Source organism: Eurytemora carolleeae, unplaced genomic scaffold (genome assembly GCF_000591075.1).
Source record: "Eurytemora carolleeae unplaced genomic scaffold, Eaff_2.0 scaffold1219, whole genome shotgun sequence".
Taxonomy (NCBI): domain Eukaryota; kingdom Metazoa; phylum Arthropoda; class Copepoda; order Calanoida; family Temoridae; genus Eurytemora; species Eurytemora carolleeae.
In genome coordinates this window covers 48177-71508 of record NW_019397114.1, presented here as the reverse complement: position 1 = coordinate 71508, position 23332 = coordinate 48177, and the positions used below count along the sequence as shown (strand labels likewise).

At 32.4% G+C, this 23332-nt stretch overlaps 1 protein-coding gene across 1 annotated transcript in view; it reads right to left on the bottom strand.

Moving 5' to 3' along the window:
- The window catches only part of LOC111711987 (uncharacterized), a 30859-nt gene extending 7875 nt beyond the window's left edge, over positions 1–22984 (bottom strand). Inside the window, exons 1-12 of the mRNA XM_023486489.1 lie at positions 22850–22984; positions 9337–9392; positions 7284–7347; positions 7142–7180; positions 7043–7080; positions 6911–6977; positions 4986–5073; positions 3276–3354; positions 2001–2070; positions 1827–1934; positions 784–846; positions 273–329 (exon numbers count right to left, since the gene is read on the bottom strand). Of these exons, the coding sequence (XP_023342257.1) occupies positions 273–329; positions 784–846; positions 1827–1934; positions 2001–2070; positions 3276–3354; positions 4986–5073; positions 6911–6977; positions 7043–7080; positions 7142–7180; positions 7284–7347; positions 9337–9392; positions 22850–22984 (864 nt within the window). The remainder of the gene's footprint in view (positions 1–272; positions 330–783; positions 847–1826; positions 1935–2000; positions 2071–3275; positions 3355–4985; positions 5074–6910; positions 6978–7042; positions 7081–7141; positions 7181–7283; positions 7348–9336; positions 9393–22849) is intronic.
- Between the last annotated feature and the right edge of the window lie 348 nt (positions 22985–23332).

Genomic DNA, 23332 nt, shown 5'->3' with positions numbered 1-23332 from the left:
ATATCCCCTCAATAAAATGTCATTAGATAACTATCAAAGGTTAAAGGGAGTGACCAGCATGGTAGGTTAGTTGAACTGAGAACGTAGTATTGTGGAGAAATTTGTTATTCTTTTTTATTTTTATTTTGTATTCTTAGTTCAACCACCATACATTGCCGTTCACTCCCTTTAAGTCATTATGAATTGTCCCTGGAAGTGAGACACACAGTAGATTATAACCCTGATTTACTGAATAGAATAAAATATTGTGAACTAATTAACAAAAAACTAACCTTAGATACATAGAACTTTACTTCGGGGAACATCTCCATAATATTCATGTTGTGCTCCTGAAATATCAATATGTACTCCTGAAATATTCATGTTGTACTCCTGAAATATTCAACTTTAGATTTGATTTCCTTATATTTTCGCAACCTGAGGACAAAATGTGTGTCTTAAATCCGACTAAGCATAGGATATGTATATTCAATACAAAACCTTCAAAATTTCAAACTATGAATTCTGCTGGATCAAATATTCAAAGTTTAAAATGTAAAAGGTTTACTCCTTCAGCCCGACAAAGATATAGAGATTAAAAAACTAGAGTATGAAGCGAGATCTCGGAGTTGCTTAATTTTCTCTCAATTTAATCAATATGTTTTCTTTATGTACAGGGTAATTATACAAACATTTTAAGTCTTTAACTTCTGAATAAGCAAGTTTACAACAAAAGATGTAAGAAATAAAACTATTTAAATTCGTCTCATGAAGTCTTGTCCTTTGAGGGTATGACTTTACTACCTGGCCTTCGTCAAATACTATGTTTTCAATTCCATGTTCAGCAATTGCGTTCAATACTTGTTCCTAAATATTTGTAAACACAATTCATTACAGGGACTATATGTGTAATCTCAAGTGACACTTGATGAAAAGATTGCCGAATTCAAGGTTATAATGCAAGGAAAGTTATTTCAAAGGTGTACGCATCTTTTGTACTGCAGTGTACTGTCTCTGGCCGGTAATGTTAACGCAAGAAAGATTTCGAAGCCCCCTCTAAATCCCATGTTTTATGTCCAAGTATGACAAATGATACATCATTAGAAAGCTCTTGTGCTCTACTTTTAAAATCTGAAAAAAATTTGCAAATTTGCAAAAATTGAATTTTTTATCGCAAAATCCAGTTATATAGTAAAAATGTTTGCAAAATAATTTTGTCCAAAAAATGAAAAATTATACATTTTTGAAAAGCCCTTGACCATGCCTTGATTGTTTGAATTTAAAACCAATACTGCAGCCAATGACGTCATCTTCTACTATTCTACCGTCTCTGGTGCAGGCTATCACACATATTAAAATTTTTTAAATACTTGCAAAGCTTTCAAATCAAATTTTTATCAATATTCAAGCTTTTCTGTAGATTAATAAGAAAGCCACTCCTCAAACTGCAAATTGAAGGTCACTTGAAATTGCGCAAACAATACCTTTTTATAACGATTACCAAGGTGATAATGCAAGGAAAGTTGCGTATACTCTGCCTACATATTGAAACCTGTTCTCTCTGGAAGGTATTTGTAAACAAGAATAAATGCATCAGTGTTCGCTTAGTATGATTATCCGAGGAGGATAAAAGCATTAAATTTTGATAATTCGCATAATAGGTTCCTATGAACAGAATATTGATTTTTTATGTGAAAGATGGATCCCATGTCAGGCTTCGACATCCATCTTGTGTTTACATTACCGCCCAGTGACAGTACACTGCAGTACAAGAGATGCGTACACCTCTGAAATAACTTTCCTTGTATCTTAATATTGACTAAAACTAAATAATGAATGATAAATACCTTTGTCTCGCAGAAAACAGCCGTGTTAATAATTTTGGGGACAGCTGGGTTATGAGATGTCAACCTTGAGTCATATTTTACATAACAGTTAAAGTGCCAAAGAAGGGTCTAAATCACGTTGTATGCAGTTAATTAGATTTAAGTTAATTAATGTTCGAAATAAGAAAAAAATACCATTTTTCTTTCTGCAATTTGAACACTTGTATCCATATATGGTTCCCAGGAGGGGGCCAGTAGTATAGCTCTAGGATATCAGTATAGATCTAGGATATCAGTATAGATCTAGGATATCAGTATAGATCTAAGATATCATTATAGATCTAGGATATCAGTATAGATCTAGGATATCAGTATAGCTCTAGGATATCAGTAGAGATCTAGGATATCAGTATAGATCTAGGATATCAGTATATTTCTAGAATATCAGTCATTATAGATCTAAGAAATCAGTATAGATCCAAGCTGTCAGTATAGATCTAGGATATCAGTATAGATCTAGGATTTCAGCGTAGATCTAAGATATCAGTATAGTTCTCGGATATCAGTGTAGATCTAGGATATCAGTATAGATCTAGAATATCAGTATAGATCTAGGATATCAATATAGATCTCGGATATCAGTATAGATCTAGGATATCAGTATAGATCTAGGCTATCAGTATAGATCTAGGATATCAGTATAGATCTAGGATATATCAGTATAGATCTAGGATAACAGTACATCTCTAGGATATCAGTATATCTCTAGGATATCAGTATAGATCTCGGATATCACTATAGATCTAGGATATCAGTATGGATCTAGGATATCAGAATAGAGGAAGGATATCAGTGTAGATCTAGGGATGTCAGTATAGATATAGTTTATCATTATAGATCTAGGATATCAATATAGATCCAGGATATATCAGTACAGATATAGGATATATATTGACCTGAGTATACTTGAAATATATTGACCTGAGTGTACTTGAAATATATTGACCTGAGTATATTGAAATATATTGACCTGAATATACTTGAAATATATTGACCTGTGTATACTTGAGATATACCTGAGTATACTTGAAATATGTTGACCTGAGCATACTTGAAATATACCTATGTATACTTGAAATATACCTGAGTATACTTGAAATATACCTGTGTATACTTGAAATATACCTGAGTATACTTGAAATATATTGACCTGTGTATACTTGAAATATATTTACCTGAGTATACTTGAAATATATTGACCTGTGTATACTTGAAATATACTTGTGTATACTTGAAATATACCTGAGTAATATTGAAATATACCTGTGTACACTTGAAATATACCTGATTATATTTGAAATATACCTGAGTATACTTGAAATATACCTGAGTATACTTGAAATATACCTGTGTATACTTGAAATATACCTGATTATACTTGAAATATACCTGAGTATACTTGAAATATACCTGAGTATACTTGAAAACCCAAAAGTTAGGATTGTTGATGCTAAAGCCCAAGTTAGCAGAAAAATACTTCCCGAATAAACTACAAAAATGGAGATTTCAATTAAACCCTATCACGGTTGAGGGGGGGGGGAGTTTTCCACCCATTCTCCCACCCCAGTGGTTCTTCTAAATAACTTAAAAACGGCTTACATTAGAACGCTTAAACTTCTTCACTTTTTAAACATAGTTATTAACAAATTTTGCCATTTTTTTATACATAGGGTTGGAGTAAATACCCTATCCATAAAAGTCTTTCAGACCAATATCTATCCAGGTTCAACTCAAACTCACTTTACTACCAATGTCAAACATGGACACGATCTTGTAAACAATATCTCTGCCAAATATTGGGCATGATCTTGAGATTTCAATGTCAAAGCGGACATGATCTCGTAAACTTGACTATACTACCAATGCCAAACCACTGGGCATAATCTCAACTGTTCTATCAATGCCAAACCACTGGGCACAATCTCAACTGTTCTATCAATGCCAAACATTGGTCATGATCTCAACTGTTCTATCAATGCCAAACACTAGACATGATCTCAACTGTTCTATCAATGCCAAACCACTGGGCACGATCTCAGAGACTATCAATGCCAAACACTGGTCACAATCTCAACTGTTCTATAAATGCCAAACCACTGGGCATGATCTCAGAGACTATAAATGCCAAACACTAGGCATGATCACAAATATTCTATCAATGCCAAACCACTGGGCACGATCTCATAAACTTGTACGCTAAACGAGGAACAATTACTTCTCCCACAGTAATCAAAGCGAAGTCTATTCCAACTAAATATATTTTGGGGTTTCTATGTTACAAGGTAATGTTAATTGACTAATAGACGTTTTTACAAGTTTTACGTCGATATATATAAAACGTAATTAAGCTAATCATGTTACGTAGTTATTTACTGTGCAGTGTGCAGTTTAGATAAATCATGATATGGGTTTTACATAGCTATTTACAATTTACAGATAAAGTGTTACACAGTATTTATTACAGGGTAGGAAGGAGGACAGTCAGTGGCACATCAGAAATGCTTGATAACTTTTTATTAATTAAGCTACAGGGCTAAAATTTATAAATTTTGAAAGCCCTTGATAAAATGAGTGTACTGACCTGTGTCACATGTTAATATTTGTCAAAAGTAAAAATAATGATTTTTGAACATTTTCCGACATAATTTTAAACTTTTTTCAAATCCTCCTTTGCACCCTAACCATTTAATTTAGAGTTCAAACTCCTCCCCCCACCCCTCTCCCCCCAATCTATAATAAGAAAAAATAAACAGAATATATTAAAGTCAAGAAAACATTAAAGTTCACTTTTTTAAGAGTGCTTGGCTCTTTTTATTGATAACTTTGTGGCTCTGCCCTTTGGGACTTTCCCAAAGGCATTTTCCTCAGGGCAACTTTCCCAGTGGCATCTTCCCAAATGTGCAATATCCCAAGCGGCAACTTTCCAAAGGTTTGGTTAGGCTTGCTGAGGTGCCGCAGGCTGCAGTGGGGGGACGAGCAGTGCAGCTAGAACAGGCTAGGAGGGAGGGGTCCGAGAGCCTTGGCTATAGGACAGACTTGGGAAGTTGCGGCTTGGTAAGTTGCACATTTGGGAAGTTGCCACTTGGGATAGATCCAAAGGGAAAGTATCTAAGATATTACCTCGTTTATTAGAATCTAAAAACCAATCTGGCATAGCTTCAGCATTTAGTAAAGAGAAAGGCATCAGAACAACCAACACGTTGTCCAGCTATAAAAATCATTAATAATAGGACGTAATTTTAATAAATTCTCCATTTTTAAAGTGATTTGTCCGATAAACCCAGAGAGAAAATATTGTTAGAGGTTCAGTTAGGGTTTCCATTTTTCCAGGAATAATTTCCATTTTGGAAATGGAAGATCCGGAAATTTGTTGCGTAAACCGGAATTCCGGGATAATTCCGGATCAAATGGAAACCGGAATGTTTACGGTTTATGTTACGTAAACCGGAAATTTTCTGGTTTAAGGAATGGAAACCGTAAAATTTCCAGTTTCCATTTCGTAAACCGGAAATTTTAACACAATATTAGACATAGAAAGCAATGTTAAAACATTAAAAGTTAAAACTTATTAGTTGACATACATTAAATACGCATTTAGTTCTACAATTATATATTCACAAATATTTCACTATAGTTCATCCCCTTCCGTATTTGATCAGGATGGGATTAAATGAACCATATAAATAAGAGTTTATAAAAACTAGGCTTTAAAATGGTAAATAAAAAAAAAATTTCGACGTTTTTTTCGCATAAATTTTTTACTAGTTTTAGACTTTCCCTTGGGCCATGTGAGTTGCCTCACAAATGTTGGGCTTGGTCGGTTCAGCTAGGTTTTGACGTTAATTGGATACAAACGGACAAACAAACAGACGAGCAAACTATATAAATAGAGTTAGAACCAGAAAATTATGACTCTAAATAGTTCAATGAACATGAGACACGGCAATTACGTAGTATATACTATACTGTATTAACTGTATACAGACCAATTATCCTTGGTATTTAGTAATTGAAAACAAACCCTGCAGTATGTGTACTGTTTGAACCCTACTTCCTCTTGAAATCGAGGTTTCGTGATATGAGTTGGACGGTGTCTATAAATGGTCTAAAAATATCTCTGTACATATACCACTGAGCCCGAAATTTAAAAGAGTATCGTTGAACAAAACTCCCGAGTTACTTTTTTGGGGTCTTAGTATTTTTGTAGATTTTAATTAAAGAGATTCGAAAAAAATGGAGAATATGAAGAAACTAAATAAAACAATATTTCATGTAACAAAAATATTGATATCCACAAAACTGCCTAAACCCCATTCGTGAAACCCGGGTTTCAAAACTGGTTTTCATAACGATACCCAGTCTTAAGTTTTGGGCTCTGAGCCCGAAATTTAAAAGAGTATCGTTGGACAAAACTCCCGAGTTTTCTTTTTCCCGGAGACTTTTTAATAAAAGGACTTTTTTCCACAGGACTTTTTTAGTGTGAAATTTTCGGACTTTTTTCCGGAAACTTTTTTCCAAGGACTTTTTTGGCGGTTACCTAAACTTAAGGAGTATGAAAAAAAATATAGAAAGGTTCTCCATTGAAATAAGAAATATGCTATATTTAACTGTCAGAGCTCGAAATTTAAAAGAGTATCGTTGAACGAAACTCCCAAGTTTCCTTCTTGGGGGTCTTAACATTTGTGTAGATTTTGATTTAAGAGATTCGAAAAAATTGAGAATATGAAGAAAGTCCCGCAGACTTAAATTACTGAGTTCAAATTTCCCGAGACTTAGGACTTTTTTTCTAGGTTTTTCTTTTCCTCGGATTTATTTTCTTCAGGACTTTTTTCCTGAGACTTTATTGGCAGCCCCCATATTATNCTTTATTTTCCGGGACTTTCTTACATAGATTCTTGAGTAACTAATGCCCACTTCTTCCCGGTCGAAATTACGCATTAGTAGATTGATAGAATTATAATTTTTTGCATAGTGTCCTCATGAATCTCAAAAATGTATTAAAAATGATATTCTGAAAGCAAAGATTACTTTATGGGAGAACTAACCTTTTTAAAGCCCATAGCTCTCAGCACGTATGAAATAAGTAACATAACAAGGCTAGCTACTATTAAGCTATAAATTAAAAAACATCAATTATTTTTAGATTCTTTAAATTAATTTTTTTACAAACCATTTACCTTATGAGAATTAGCATCCAAGTGTAGGAGTCAAATATCTTTTTTAGAATGAAAAATTACAAAAAGTTCTTTTGATAATAAAAATAAATGAAAGTTTACCATTATAATGTTTCCAGAAGGAGATTTTTTCTCTGGATACTGAAACATATTTTTAAACTTTAAAATAGCTTTTATTTTTGAAAGGCGAGTCCGAAAATGGAATGAATCTGAAAAAAATTCAGTTTTCTTTTAAAGTTTATACCTTTGTAATCCAACCCCGGAAATTAGGCAAAATCAAGGCATTCATATATCCAACAAAACTTAGTCTGAACAAAGAAAGATGTGATATATACACCACAGGGAAAACACTATAGTTTGGAATATATTTTATTAAGTACTACATACATAATATAAGTATTCAAAACATAATTTAAGAGTTTTCTGTCGTCTTTACGGTCTCATCCTTTTGTGTGTAACCCTGTATAAAGTTATCCACTTAATGTTAGAAATGCGCTAAGTGTTAGTTTTGAAACCAATTTCCCTTGTAATCAGCATAAAAAATATAAAGATCACCAGATATTCCTTTTAACATAACTTGAATACATTTTTTGTACTATTGTCATGGCTGCTAAATACATTTATTAACTAAAAGGTAAAGAGTATATATATGTAGTGATAAGTTGATAACCAGAAAACTCTGAAATAGGAAGACGACTTTATATATGATATTACAAAGCAAATAGTTTTACTAACCACTTATTAAATTTCAAATAATGTGAAATGGGTCTGCTTACACTGAACAATTACTGTATCCCATGCATATTGGATAAATTAAAGTCATAAATTAATAAAATCAAAAATCGTCTTCCTATCACAGAGTTTACTGGTTATTACTGTAGTAGTGGACTTCTTCTCAAAATGTCAATTTAAGCAGTGTGTTATTCAACTCGAACTTTGTTTAAAATTTAGTTTGAAAATAAAACTGTATTTAATCCCAATTTATCAAAGAACGGAAAATATATTTGTCACATCTATTGGACTTCCGGACTACACCAAATTTTCGTCCGGACCACGCCTAATTTTCGTCCGGACCACACCAAATTTTCGTCCGGACCACACCAAACTTTTGTCCGGACCACGCCTAATTTTCGTCCGGACCATGTCTAACTTTCGTCCGGACCAAGCCTAACTTTCGTCCGGACCACACCTAATTTTCGCCCGGACCACGCCTAACTTTCGTCCGGCCCACAAATAATTTTCGTCCGGACCACACCTAATTTTCGTCCGGACCATACCTAATTTTCGTCCGGACCACACTTATTGTTCGTTCGGACCATACCTAATTTTGGTCCGGACCACAACTATTGTTCGTCCGGACCACGCCTAACTTTTGTCCGGACCACACATAATTTTCGTTCAGACCACACCTAATTTTCGTCCGGACCATACCTAATTTTCGTCCGGACCACACTTATTGTTCGTTCGGACCACACCTAATTTTCGTTCGGACCACACCTATTGTTCGTCCGGACCACGCCTAATTTTCGTCCGGACCCCACCTATTGTTCGTCCGGACCACACCTATTGTTCGTCCGGACCACGCACTTTTCTGTTGTTTTCTTATTTTACTCCTAAACCGCAAATTTTAGGATGGGCAGTTTTAGAATCTATACAACTAAAAATTATAATTTTTGGCAGGGAACAAAGCAATTGGTTTTGATTTGCTTGAAAAAAAAATGTCCATGAATTGTTTTGTGCATCTATTTTACCTTCATAAAATGTCCTTAATAAAAAAACATATTTTCAGCCATTATAACCAACATGGCGTGGTGTGGTTCGAACGAATAAAAGGTGAATTTGGAAATCATTTGTGGTCGAACGAAAAAAATGATGTGGTGTGCTTTGCTTTCACTCATCTTCACATAAAAAAAAGTTCCATAAGGCTGAAATAAAAAATTAATGAGAAAATACGAGTTTTTTAAGTACTTTTGCGTATGTTAGCGTTAAAGTAAGGAGACAATCCAATCTGATATCGTATGCACTGTATCTAAAACTAGAAAAGATATAGTCCAATCTTAGATTAATAACAATACAGATAGAACAATAGATGTCGTCTTTTCAAAATTTAGGGTTTTTTCGTTCACAACAATCCTGAGGCAGAAGCCCAAAGAAGTTAGAACAGGCTCTCTCTCTGACTTGTCATTCAACACGGTATTCTTCTCAGGGTCATTGTAAACGAAAAACCCTTAAATCTTGAAAAGACGACATCTAATGTTCTCTCTGTATTGTTATTAATCTATGAGTCCAATGTTTACCGTTCAGGTGTACAGATTATACCAGCAACTCCAATATCAACCTGTTTATAACCAACCTTAATAAAAGCAATGATATAATTATTTTTATAAATCAGTTTTAGCTTCCATAAACAACCAATGTAAAGTTTCATTTCATTTCAAATTTTTATTAAACTACAAAGCACGAGATAATACAAATAAAAAATCACAATTTACTATGTAGTTTGGACCCGCCTAACCAGAGTTGGTTGTTTTGATTGGTTGACCCATTATAAGCGAATAAGAATTGTAAATAAATAGATGGATGTACACTGTACAGTGTACATTTTAAACAAAACATGATTGGTCATGTATCCATAGATAAAACAGTATATAGATTGGTCATGTTTCCATAGATAAAACAGTATATAGATTGGTCATGTATCCATAGATAAAACAGTAAATAGATTGGTCATGTATGTGGCGTACACTGAGAATTGAACTCTTCAAAACTTAAGACAGAGTATCGTTATAAAAACTAGTTTTGGAACCCGGGTTTCAGGAATGGGGTTAGGCGGTTCTGTGGATATCAATTGGTCTATTTTTTTATTTAGTTTCTTCATATTCTCATTTTTTTCGAATCTCTTAAATCAAAATTTACACAAATGCTTAGACCCCAAAAAGGAAACTCTCGAGTTTCGTTCAACGGTACTATATTCAATTTTGGGCAAAGGTGTCACAGTATGGTAATCTCTACATGCGGGTTTTATTCATGCAGAACCCAAACTAAACAGTTGTTCTATTCTCTTATGTTACGAAAAATGTTTAATATGAATCTTAACCCTGTTTCTACTGTAGTCTGTCTACCCAAAATACCATTATTTGAAAAAATAGCAAATTTTCCTTTCGCGCACTATGGCTTATAATTGGCTAAAATGTCAAAGTTTATCAACAGATTCTACATATGATGATTTGACCCAAAATTGCAATCCATTTTTTATTATATTCAATTTAATATCGATATTTTCGGAACTGCTGCTGCACTGAAAAAAAAACATCCGTAGAAACCGACATTTTCGGAAAAAGTAAAAGTCCAAATTTTCCTTCTGTTTGGTTCCAAGTTTTTTTTTGTGGGACCTCGTGACCCCAGAAAAGGTTTATGGATGATCGAATTTTCAAAATTTTGCCTCTAACAAAATTCTATTTTTGAAATTTTGAAAAACTAAGAAATAGAAGATACAGGGTGTCCCACGAAACATGATAGTTGGTAAATAATTTTGAATGTTTTCTTCCATGTACTATTTTAGATATATTAAACTTTTTGCAGTTTATTTCATTAAAAAATCTTTTACTCTGATATATTTTTAGTAAACTCAATTTTTGCTATATTCAGTGAATCCCAGAGATATGAATACCTAGCAAGAGTTTTTTTAAATGTCGTATTACACATCTAAGATTAAATGCCGCGGAAAAATGACTTTAAAATAGCCCTGAAATATGAACGCAATTGATATATTAATATTTTTCCGCGGCATTTGATACGACATTATTAAAAACTCTTGCTATGTATTCATATATCTAGGATTCACGTTATATGTCTGCCATGTAATTTTTTTATTTTTTTATTTAGTATTAAATTATGGAACTGACATGTTTCGTTGAACTTAAATCACTGAAAACCCCTGTCCTGATTTGTAAGTACATATACAGACAATAAATGGCAAAACGCGGTAAGGGACACCCTGTGCATGTTAGAATTGACAGAAGTATAAAATTGCAGCAAGATTTACCTGCTTCAACAAAACTCTCTACCCCGTTGTTTAAATAAATCACGAGATTACGTATTTTTGGTTCAAAATTTGAAAGAAAAAATTATAGTTTTCTTCTAACAGTGTTATAAGCTGACCTATAAATGCTTGAAGAGAATACCCCTCCCTCTGGGTCAGATTTACTTCACCAGACACACTGTCATACAAGAAGTAGGGATACTCGTTATTGTACCCAATCCTATAATAAGTACTCATAATTGTAACCAATCCTACAATAAATACTTATTATTGTATCCAATCCTACAATAAATACTTATTATTGTATCCAATCCTACAATAAGTACTTATTTTTGTACCCAATCCTACAATAAATACTTATTATTGTATTCAATCCTACAATAAATACTCATTATTGTATCCAATCCTACAATAAATACTCATTATTGTATCCAATCCTACAATAAATTCTTATTGTTGTATCCAATCCTACAATAAATACTTATTATTGTATCCAACCCTACAATAAATACTTATTATTGTATTCAATCCTACAATAAGTACTTATTATTGTACCCAATCCTACAATAAATACTTATTATTGTATTCAATCCTAAAATATTATACATACTCATTATTGTATCCAATCCTACAATAAATACTTATTATTGTATCGAATCCTATAATAAATACTCATTATTATATCCAATCCTAGAATAAATACTTATTATTGTATCCAATCCTACAATGAATACTTAGTATTGTATTCAATCCTACAATAAATACTTATTATTGTATCCAATCCTACAATAAATACTTATTATTGTATTCAATCCTACAATAAAAACTCATTATTGTATCCAATACTTCAATAAATACTTATTATTGTACCCAATCCTATAATAAGTACTCATTATTGTACCCAATCCTACAATAAATACTTATTATTGTATCCAATCCTACAATAAATACTCATTATTGTATCCAATCCTACAATAAATACTTATTATTGTATCTATTCCTACAATAAATACTCATTATTTTATCCAATCCTATAATAAATATTTATTATTGTATCCAATCCTATAATAAATACCTATTATTGTATCCAATCCTATAATTAATACTTATTATTGTATCCAATCCTACAATAAATACTCATAATTGTATCCAATCCTAAAATAAATACTTATAATTGTATTCAATTTTACAAGAAATACTTATTATTGTATCTAATCCTATAAATAAATATATTATTGTATCCAATCCTACAATAAGTACTCATTATTGTATCCAATCCTATAATAAATACTTATTATTGTATCCAATCCTACAATAAATACCTATTATTGTATCCAATCCTACAATAAATACTCATTATTTTATCCAATCCTACAATAAATACTTATTATTTTATCCATTCCTACAATAAATACTTATTATTGTATCCAATCCTACGATGAATAAAGTAGTATTCTATTATCACACCATTTATCAATGAAAATATCTAACAAAGAATAGGGAACTAACACATTCTCAATTATCAATGTTGAGAAATGTCGTTTTCTGTATTACGGATATCCTTTTTTCTGTTTTACGGATATTCTGTTTTCTGTATTACGGATATTCTGTTTTCTGTATTACGGATATTCTGTTTTCTGTATTACGGATATTTCTGTTTTCTGTATTATGGATATTCTGTTTTCTGTATTACGGATATTTCTGTTTTCTGTATTACGGATATTTTGTTTTCTGTATTACGGATATTCTGTTTTCTGTATTACGGATATTCTGTTTTCTGTATTACGGATATTCTGTTTTCTGTATTACGGATATTCTGTTTTTCAAGAAAATGTTTAAGAAAATATCCCTTTAATTGGTTAAATAATACATGCATTATTTATGATCAAATCCAACAGAAAAAAATTTGTGATTTTAAGCAATAAACATAAAACCTGATAATTTGATTAAAGAAAGAATCTGGTTCCCCAGTTCCACGGCCTCCCTTGTCTCCCTGTGACTACATTTAATGAACTTGAGCTAAGTAGCTGAACTATCAACTGCCGGTTCAAATGTGAACCATAGATTTAAAGTTAAAGATTCAGAGGCCGGATATTATGAATTTAAGCCGCGTTTCTCAAACTTTAGACGCGGCTTAAACACTTGAAATTATATTTTGTGTTTCAAGATTTGAGCCGGCGTTCAGTTGGAACCTGTTTTGGCGGTACAACGACGCTGTTTAAATTCTTTAAATTTGTCCTCAGGAAGGATTTAATTCAGTGATTCAAATTTGAACTAGAGGCGGTGCAGTTCAGCAAGTCAGGAAATTCATTAAAGTTTGTCCCTGGTCTCCCTGGTCTCCCTGGTCTCTATCATAAATAACATCAGAGTGGTAGGTTGACCATATTCCACGATACACAATCTTAAATTGGTCCCTGAAAACATATATATGTATATAAATAGTACAGAGTGTCCCAATAAACATGTGAGTTGATTTAGATATCGTCTTTGAAAATGACTTTTTCGATTATGTACGCTGATCCTTATTATCAAAACTGTTATCCCCAGAAGTTTTGTCTGCTAGAGTCACATATTTGGGTAATTTCATGGTAAACTAAACAGTCTGTTAGCTGTTAATTGGTATTTGCATAAATATGGATAGATGAAAAATGGATAGATAAAGTTATGCATATATGGGGATATGGATATGTAAAGATATGGATAGATGGAGTTGGAGTTATAGTTAGATGGAAATATGGATATTAGTGCATCAACTGTAGTTTACAAATGCTTGCGCAATGTGTATTCATATTTTTAGATGGCAGACTCATAAATTAAAAGAAATATGCAATATGCATTTAGTGCAAGGGTTAAGAATTGAAAAGGAGAATCCAAAGGGACGGCTAACGAAAAATAAGATTAGGTTTAAGTTAATGCGAATTTACATTATGTAGTAATAGATCGGTATCATAATATGTAAAGAAAACCTTTTTAGAATTAATAGAACTAATGCAAAAATGATGCAAAATTTCGCGAGAATTGTTTTCGAGAAATTCCGCGAATACCTTAAGTGTTTTACTTGTAGCTGCAACAATCAATTGCGCAAAAAAACTTGCTGAATTCTCTGTTCTGAGAGCTCAGCATAAATAATAATTTCTCTTCGGTATTTTTTTCGCAAAATTTTCGAATTTTTCTCCCCCAATTTTCCCCTTTTATTTTTCGCGAAATTTTTTCATTTTTTTTCGCGGAACAGATTAAAGCGGTAGAATTTATGATTCTAGCTAAATATCTGAACACTCCCTTTACAGTTGTTTCTTTAATGCCTCTGTTAGACTCTATAATTTGGTTTACTAACCAATAGATAAACAAAGAGGAGCATCTTGATACCATTATCAACCGACGAAAATCTAAATAAATATTATGATACAATGGAGGCAATTATTTCGATACAATAAAGACGACTTTTAATGATTTCAAAAACCATTTTTCAAATTACAAGTTTACAAGTAAACAGAGAGAAGCTGTTTTAGACAAATTCTCTTTTATGCTTTTTAAAAGATTAATAGAAATTGAAATTGACATAGAAAACCATCTTTATCGTGATGAAATACACAACTATAGGAAGATTTTCATAGTTTCAATTGTATTTTGTGTAAGTTATACCTTTACTTTTTCCTAGATCGACATCCTGGGGTAGTACACCATCATGGAGGAGAACAACCAGGTTGGGAGGATAATCAAGCTTTGAGATCTCATCTAACACACTCGCCTCGTATTTTATTGTATTATTAAATTATATTTAAGTATATTATTACCTTTCTCGATATTATAAGAATGTATCGTATATATTAGTGCGTACCTATAAGTTTGATATTGTTACAGTGTATCATGAATATCAGTACCTTGTTTGATATTAATACAGTGTATCATGAATATCAGTACCTTGTTTGATATTATTACCGTGTATTATGAATATAAGTACCTTGTTTGATATTATTACAGTGTATCATGAATATAAGTATCTTGTTTGATATTATAACAGTGTATCATAAATGTTAGTACCTTCTTCGATATTGTAACAGTGTATCATGAATACAAGTACCTTGTTTGATATTATTACAGTGTATCTTGAATACAAGTACCTTGTTTGATATTATTACAGTGTATCTTGAATATAAGTACCTTGTTTGATATTATTACAGTGTATCTTGAATATAAGTACCTTGTTTGATATTATTACTTTACAATGAGTGAAAGCTAAAGTATCTTTATAGGATTCCAATTCACTTTCATTCTCCAAGATGAGTTGTTGCTCTCCAGGAAGTAGGATTGGTTCAATTCTACAAAATAATGTGAACAAAGGAATTGAGTTTTTAACACAAATTCAAATTTAATAATCCCAATATTTTGCCAACGCCATGCTTTAACTCTTTGACATTTCAAATTTAGACTTCTTGATCTAGCAGAATTTATAGTTTGAAATATCAAAGGTCTACAACTTCAGGCTGCAAAGATATAGGAATTAGAAAATCCGAATTTGTGTCTAAAACTCAATTTCTTTAATGAAAAATTAACTTTTTGAATATTTTCTCAGTTATAATTCTGCCAACGTTCAAGATGTGCTAAATTTCTTAAAGAATCTGTAATTAAATAAAACCAAAAAATTTACAGATGCATTTGCAGTTTTAAAAAAATGCCAACCTTTTTAAAGTCGCGATAAAAAATGAATTTGTCAAAAAAAAGAACAAAATATGCAAAAACAGCGCTGTAAATAAAAAACGTCATTTTCAATTAATTCTAAGTATTGCACATACACCCATGTTTCAGCTCAATAACAAAGAAAACAACATTGGAATTTAATTTGTGAGCAAAAATCTTTTCAATTAGGCATATAGCACAAAAAAAATAAAAGAAGTAAGAACAGTTTAAATAATGGCATTTTGGCTTGGTTTGTATATTTGAATTTGAATTTGACCGTATTATGGAATTTTATTATGGCATGAAGAAATGCAAATCTTCCAAGCAAATCTAAAAAAAATCTAAATCTAAAAATTTTTATTTGAAGAATGCCAGTTTTCTTTGCGAGTATGTTTAAAGAAAAGGCCACAAAAAAAATTTCTTGTCTTTTAATAATCCTGCTTTCATTCAATTATCATTTATGTTACAGGGTATCCCATGAAACATGACAGTTGGTAAATATTTTTGAATGTCGTCTTCCATGCACAGTATTAGATATTAAAGGCTTTCAGCAGTTTATTTTACTATGAAATTATTTTCACTATTATATGACGCCAATATAATATTTTTTTATTATTCTAAACATTCTAAACTATTTGCCAACTGTCATGTTTCGTGGGACACCTTGTATCATTATATAAATATTCTTAATAATTTTCTGTATCTAATTGTAAACCCTTATTATGAACTATTGATAATAAAATGTTACAGATATTTAGTTTTTTAATTAAATAATTCTATGGAGCCCTTTAAAACTGTTCCCGCATATTTCATAGTTGTTTATTTATTTTTAAATTAATCAATTGAACAATTGTTAAGGCGACATTTTAAAAACTCTTTGATAACTCCGAAGTTCTGGGTTATCTATATATAAATTTGGCTTGTCTGTCTGTTTGTTTGTCTGTTTGTTTGTTTGTTTGTATCCAATAAACGTCAAAACGGCTGAACCGATCGGGCCCAAATTTTTTGTGGGACATCTAGGGACCCCAGGGAATGTTTATGAAAAATCAAAATTTCNTGTACACAAAGAGAACAAGTTCACAACTAATTTAGAAGATGGGGGCGAAGCGCCCTCTAAGGCTAGAAAGAAGGGCGCGAAGCGCCTTGAATTTCTAGTACTGTATATAATCTCAGGTGAGCGTACTTACCCAACAAATACATTAATGCATGTTTCCACTCCTTCAACCCGTCTTAATATTTTATCAAAAATAAATAACAAAAGAAAGTACTATAATTAAGAAAAAGAAAAACTAATTAAAAATAGGATTGCTGAAAAAAAGCTATCACAAAAAGTGCAAGATAATTGAGAATAGTTTTCTAAACTAAATCTTTATTTTGATATTCCTCATTATCCATTTTACTACATTCCAGCTGTTGTTTTCCTCACTCCTGGTGCAATCTGCCAACACTTGTCCGTTTATTAACAACACTCCCACCACTAGTCTACAAAATTCCATTTTAAGCCTGAAACCCTATTCAAAAGTTTACATCATTTATTAATAAATGGTTGAATCTCACAACTATACAGATATAGAATTCATATTACAACTTNAATCTTAAACGCTCAATATTCAATGTGGACACTTTGTATGAAGTAATCCTAATCTTGAACGCTCAATATTCAATGTGGACACTTTAAAAATTGAGGATAAATGGTTAATCCTTCGTTAAAACTTTTCCTTGCAGGGTATGATCACCACGGGATACCGAAAAGGAATTAAATTAATCCGGAGGTCTTAGTAAGATTAAGATCAATGCTTAATCCTGAGATTTACAACAGAAAAGTCCAGGCAGGGACCTCGGTCCTAAATCAGAAAAAATTCTTCGATCATAATTTGCTTGTGATACTTTTTCGTAACATCCTCAAAATTTTTAACTAAAATTACACATTAAAAGCTGCCAACATATCCTATTGTAATGAATATCAAGTTTGCTGTAGAAAATTTTAATTAAAAACTGGAAAACAGACTTTGCGATCTTATGATTCAACCATTGAACTTTGCATGTTAAACTCATTAAAGAAAGATATGGATTTAAAATTGCATTTTTCTAAAGAAATGAATGCAAGGTAAAAAGTGCAACAATTCTGACTAAACCGTGCATAAGGAACTAGATGAGATTATGAATTAATAATATCTGTTATTGTTTTCAAGACGCTAAACTTAAATATTTAAATACGGCTTCATTTAGGGGTTTAGAGAGGGCTGGAAAACAAACCACTGTATCCCCTCTTCCCCTNGTTAATCCTTCGGCCAGAGATCTCTAACAGGCCCTACCCCACCTACCTCGCCTAGCAGCCTTATCTATTGCTGTCCATCCTCTGGCTGACCAGCTAACGCCCCAGCTGGCCGTGCGACTGGGAATTGGCGGGAGTTAAAATCTCAAGGGTGTTATGATGAACGATCTAAGAAGCAGTCACTCTCAGGAACAAAAGATGCTTTCCCAGCCGTGGGACAAGATCGCAGGAAACCAGAACCTGTGGATCGACGGCTGTATAACAAAGATCACAAGAACTTATGGAAACCCAACCCTATGGATCTTGGTGGAGAAGAGCACAGGAAACCCGAACCTGAGGACACTGTAGTAGCAGTATATCTACATCGCTTTAGTTCTTTGTTTCTTTTATTTGTTTCACTTTTAATAAAAATGTTCAATTATTTTTTTCTTTTATTAGTGCGTGATTTGATGATGTACTAGAATATTGTTACCCCCCTTTGAGTAGAGTATTTAATTTCATATTTAACAACACAAATAACAACATTCTCCTTAATTTCTCGTTTTAAATTGCCCTTGAAATATTATAGACTTAAAATTGTTGAACTATTAAACTTACCCCCCCCTCCCCCCCCCCTCTTCGTAAATCGAAAACCAAATAGTTTTACTGTGTCCTTAAACATTCTTCTTTGAGAATGGAAAAAGTGTATTTTTTTCAATCGTATTGGGAAACTATAAGAATTTTCCAGGGTGGTTCTGTGGGAAAAATGAAAGACACATAATCTAATTTACGCCATACCTAGATGGGATGGCTTATTTCAAGCACAAACAGATTTTAAAAGTAGAGTTTAAAAATGCTAGAATTCAGTATTTTAGAAGAAAAATATCACAAGGATGAGCATTTGGAGGCAAATAGATTATCAAGTACAATAGGTGGCAACAGATAAATGTACCAATTATACGCGACGCCACAAGTGTCAAATATAACAAGGAAAACGAAATTGTCTCACATTAGTTGACATGTTTTCCAAGATTAATAAAAAAGAGTAAAAACAGAAATTAAAGAACACATAAAATTGCACATATTTTACTGTAAGAAAAGAACTTTATTCTAAAATTATCACTATTATTGATAATTTTGTCGGACACAAAAACTGAATTGACACTTGTGACGACAGAATACAACTGTACAGAGAGTGTACAAATTCTACGTTGCCATCTATTGTACTTAACAATCGATTTGATTTGGAGGTGGCTCGGATGAGAAAATGGGGAGAATAGGGCTCGGACGAACAATTATTCGAACATTTGTCGTAATTTTATACATTTACTTTTTTAATAAAACTTCTAAAATTTTACGCTGTTTTTATCAAACTTTGGCAATGTTTTATCCTTATTTCTATCATGGTCAGAACTTGGCATAGCATAAGAAAAGCAACTGTATTAAAGGAAAACAAAAACGAAAGGAACAATTATGAGAGATTATTATTAGATATTTTTTTTTTAAATTTTAAATAATGCATTAACAAAAGATATTTTATAATTTTATGTCACAAAAATTAAATCTAAACAGAATATTTTGGTTTCTTGAACAATAGTGTATGTAATGTATTTGAAGCAAATATTACAAATAGATATTATTAGCTGGAGGAGCTGGAGTACCCTGTGTTGCCCAGGTTTTTTTAATTTCATTTATAGTCATAGCTACTCCTGCCGTTTACCCGCGCTTGGTATTAAATCGTGAATTGCTCATGGAATTTCTAAAATTAAAACAAGATTTTTCCGCTGGGCAAATATATATACAGGACTAGTCAAAAAGGGTGAATAGTGAGATCTTGCATATAATAAAGCATTTTTTGGTAATTTCAATCTTAATAAATAACTTTAGTTCCGCACGCCTAATTCTGTTGCATAAAACGCGCAGGGTCAATCATATACCGGGTACACTAGACGGGCTGGTACGAGTAATTAATACACCAGGCAAGTATCTGGTTCGAATCATGCAAATTTTAACGTGATGTGCATAACCGTATTTTCTTTAAACCAATTTTTGCAATTTTTCAATGATTTTTTTTAATGTTCAGTAATCAATATGCTTCAGAATATTTCAAACAACTTTAAGCGTAATTTCAGGTGACCCTCCATGTAATAATGCGTATCAGTAGGAAAGCTCCAAGGAATATGAAATAGGGAGACAACTGACGCGGCCCGCCCTACCATATGATTATGCAAGCTTTGCAGACGGGTCCTCCATTTATAAATGAACTATTCAGAATAGGTTATTGTAAAAGCGGTAATAGTTCATCAGAAAAATATTTCTTATTCCATACTCCTTGCACTCCGTGCAAAATGGAAATGCCTGATTAACAACGGTACCCTTGAAACATTTTCTTATCAATTATGTGGAAAATGTTTTTTTTTCTCTGCTATGCTTCGAAATTTGCACGATTCATTAATGTAGAGAACCCACAATTGAAAATATCCAGTTTTCAAAATTACAAACATTGATATCTAATTTTTACGAACTTGATCAGACTAAGCTTTAAATCGTGCATTGCCATGTCTATGCATCGAGGATCACTTGAAATTACGCTTACACTTACAGTCCCTATAACCTTTCAGTCCCTTTAACCTTACAGTCCCTTTAACCCTAAGTCCCTTTAACCTTACAGTCCCTTTAACCTTACAGTCCCTTTAACCTTACAATCCCCTTATCCTTACAGTCCCTTTAACCTTACAGTCCCTTTAACCTTACAGTCCCTTTATCCTTACAGTCCCTATAACCTTACAGTCCCTAAAAAGTTGATAAAATCTGTTTTGTTTAAAGAATAAAGAGTAAAAAATGTTTAAATACAAAATGTTTTTTTATTGTAATTGCAATCTGTTCTGAGCTGGGAACTTTTGAATGGTGGATATCGGGATTAATGCTTGAGCCACTCTTTTTCTTAATCTCGAGATTAAATAATGCTTGTTCTCCTCTTGTTCTTAATTTCCAGATTAATTAACCGATCGGGACTAAAGGGACTGTACAGGAAAAATGAAAGGGGGTATAGGATAAAACCTGAGAATCTCAGGCATTGAACGATACATATAAGACATCTATCTGATGTTTCTGTCTCGAGAAATTGATATAAAATTGTGTCAAAATTATATCCAATTTTATCCCACAGAAACCTGAAAATCTCATGTTAGCTCCCATTATAATTTTCTATTTTTATTTTGCATTTTTAATAGATATAATTGATAATATTATTTATCTGTATTACGTCATAAGAACTCCCACCAATGAGAGTGCAGTATACTGGTCACGTGATACAGACGGAAATCACGTTACGAGTATACTGCACTGCCATTGGCTGAAGTTCTGATGACGTAATACGGACTATATGTAGAAATATTATCAATTAGATCTATTAAGAATTAAAAATAAAAATTAAATAATTATAACAGGAATAAACCTGAGATTCTCAGGTTACTGTGGGATATCGTCGTTTTCAGATTGGTTGCGTATTTGTGGAATATGATCTGTTTAATACTACAACTTTTATACAAATTGCATATAGTATTTTAGAAGAAAAATATCACAAGGATGAGCATTTGGAGGCAAATAGATTATCAAGTACAATAGGTGGCAACAGATAAATGNTTGTCTGTCTGTTTCTTCGTCAGATCATAACCGATTTGCCTCTAATTTTGATTGGGGAACTCGGGAAAGCCACGGGAATGTTCTAAGCTTGGCTTTGAGGTTCTAAGTTGAGTGGGCCCACTTTTATCCGGAAAAATAGCTCAAATCGAGATTTATTATAATAAGGGACTAACTATGAATCTCCGGGTCCACGCTGAGTTCCTTAAGATAGTACAAAGATATACTAAAGGCTAGAATATGCGATATTTGCAGGTTCTGTTGTGTACAACTGTTGTACATAAACAATAAACAAATGTCTGTACTCAGAGATATTTAAGGATCTTTTGGGTATACGAAATACAAAACCTTCAAAAATAGACTAAATTGATAAATTTAATGTTTTATGTTAAAAGTTAGAGTATTTCTTTAAAAATAGTAAAAGTTAACCCCTGAATGGGTATTATGTCGTGCTGGTACCAATACAGGAATTTAACACAGTAAAATGTGGAACAAAAATTGTAATTGGTTTTAATGTTTCAATAATGTCAAAACAGCATTTTAAAATTTCTAATTCCAACAAGAAGGTTAGAACGTATAATGTTAAATTTTTAACTATTATTTCAATAGAAAATGCACCGCAAAGCAAGGACTATTTGTAGAGTGGAAGGGAGGGAGGGGGGTAAAATAAAAGGACTATTTGTCTACTTTTAGAGGTTTTTAAATATTTTCTCCTGAAACACTTTATTTTGTATGTTTTTGTTATATTTCATAAATAAATAATTTTTTACTTTTACTTACTTTACTTACTAGAAATTTTAAGCCATTTTTGTTCAATGAAAGGAGTTCTGGTGAAAACGTACATGTAAGATTCAAATATACTAAGGCAATTTAGTTTGACGTGAAATTTGAAACTTAAATGGACTGATAAGTGGATTGTGGAAGCTCAAGTGACCCTCCATGCAAATTCAGCTGCGTGGTGCGTTGAGTTAAGACTGAACTCTCTACGCAGTGCACACCGGCATTTTCAGCTGATCATACAAGCAGATTCAGAAACGTTTACACCCACATCTCTGTACTTGACAAACACAAAAGGGTTTAAGGGTACCATTGTAAATCAGGCACTCCCCTCTTTGCATGAAGGTTCACTTGAAATTACGCTTCAAGTCCTTTCAGACAAATTTATTTAATTTTGACATGGATTTTGAAACTTAACCTTTATGATTGCCAGCATCCTCACAATAGCTTGGGCCAAGTGTAATGATGTCGTTACAAGGCCTAGGTACATCGCTAGAATCCCAGACAGTACAGCAACAGGGTAGGATAGGTAACTTAACACTGACATCCACATGCATTCAACGCACTTGAAAAATGAAAAAATTAATTATTTTATTCAAGCCCCAGTATACGTTCAGCTTTCAGAGAAGTAGCGGTGACTTTTTATTTGTCCAACCTGTAAGAAAATATCTCCATTTCACATCTTACAGAAAATATTGAGGACTATGTGCTTGAAGGCCTGACCTGAATGTCAGACATTCCTGGATAAGCAATAAAACTGAAAATTGCAAATACATCTGATATCTACTTAAATACTACAATATTAGGGAGAAAGAAAATCAGAAATATTTGTCAAAATGTCTCTTGTCTACAAGGGATTAGAATACGTAGATCTAAAACAGATGAATTTCTTCAAAAATAT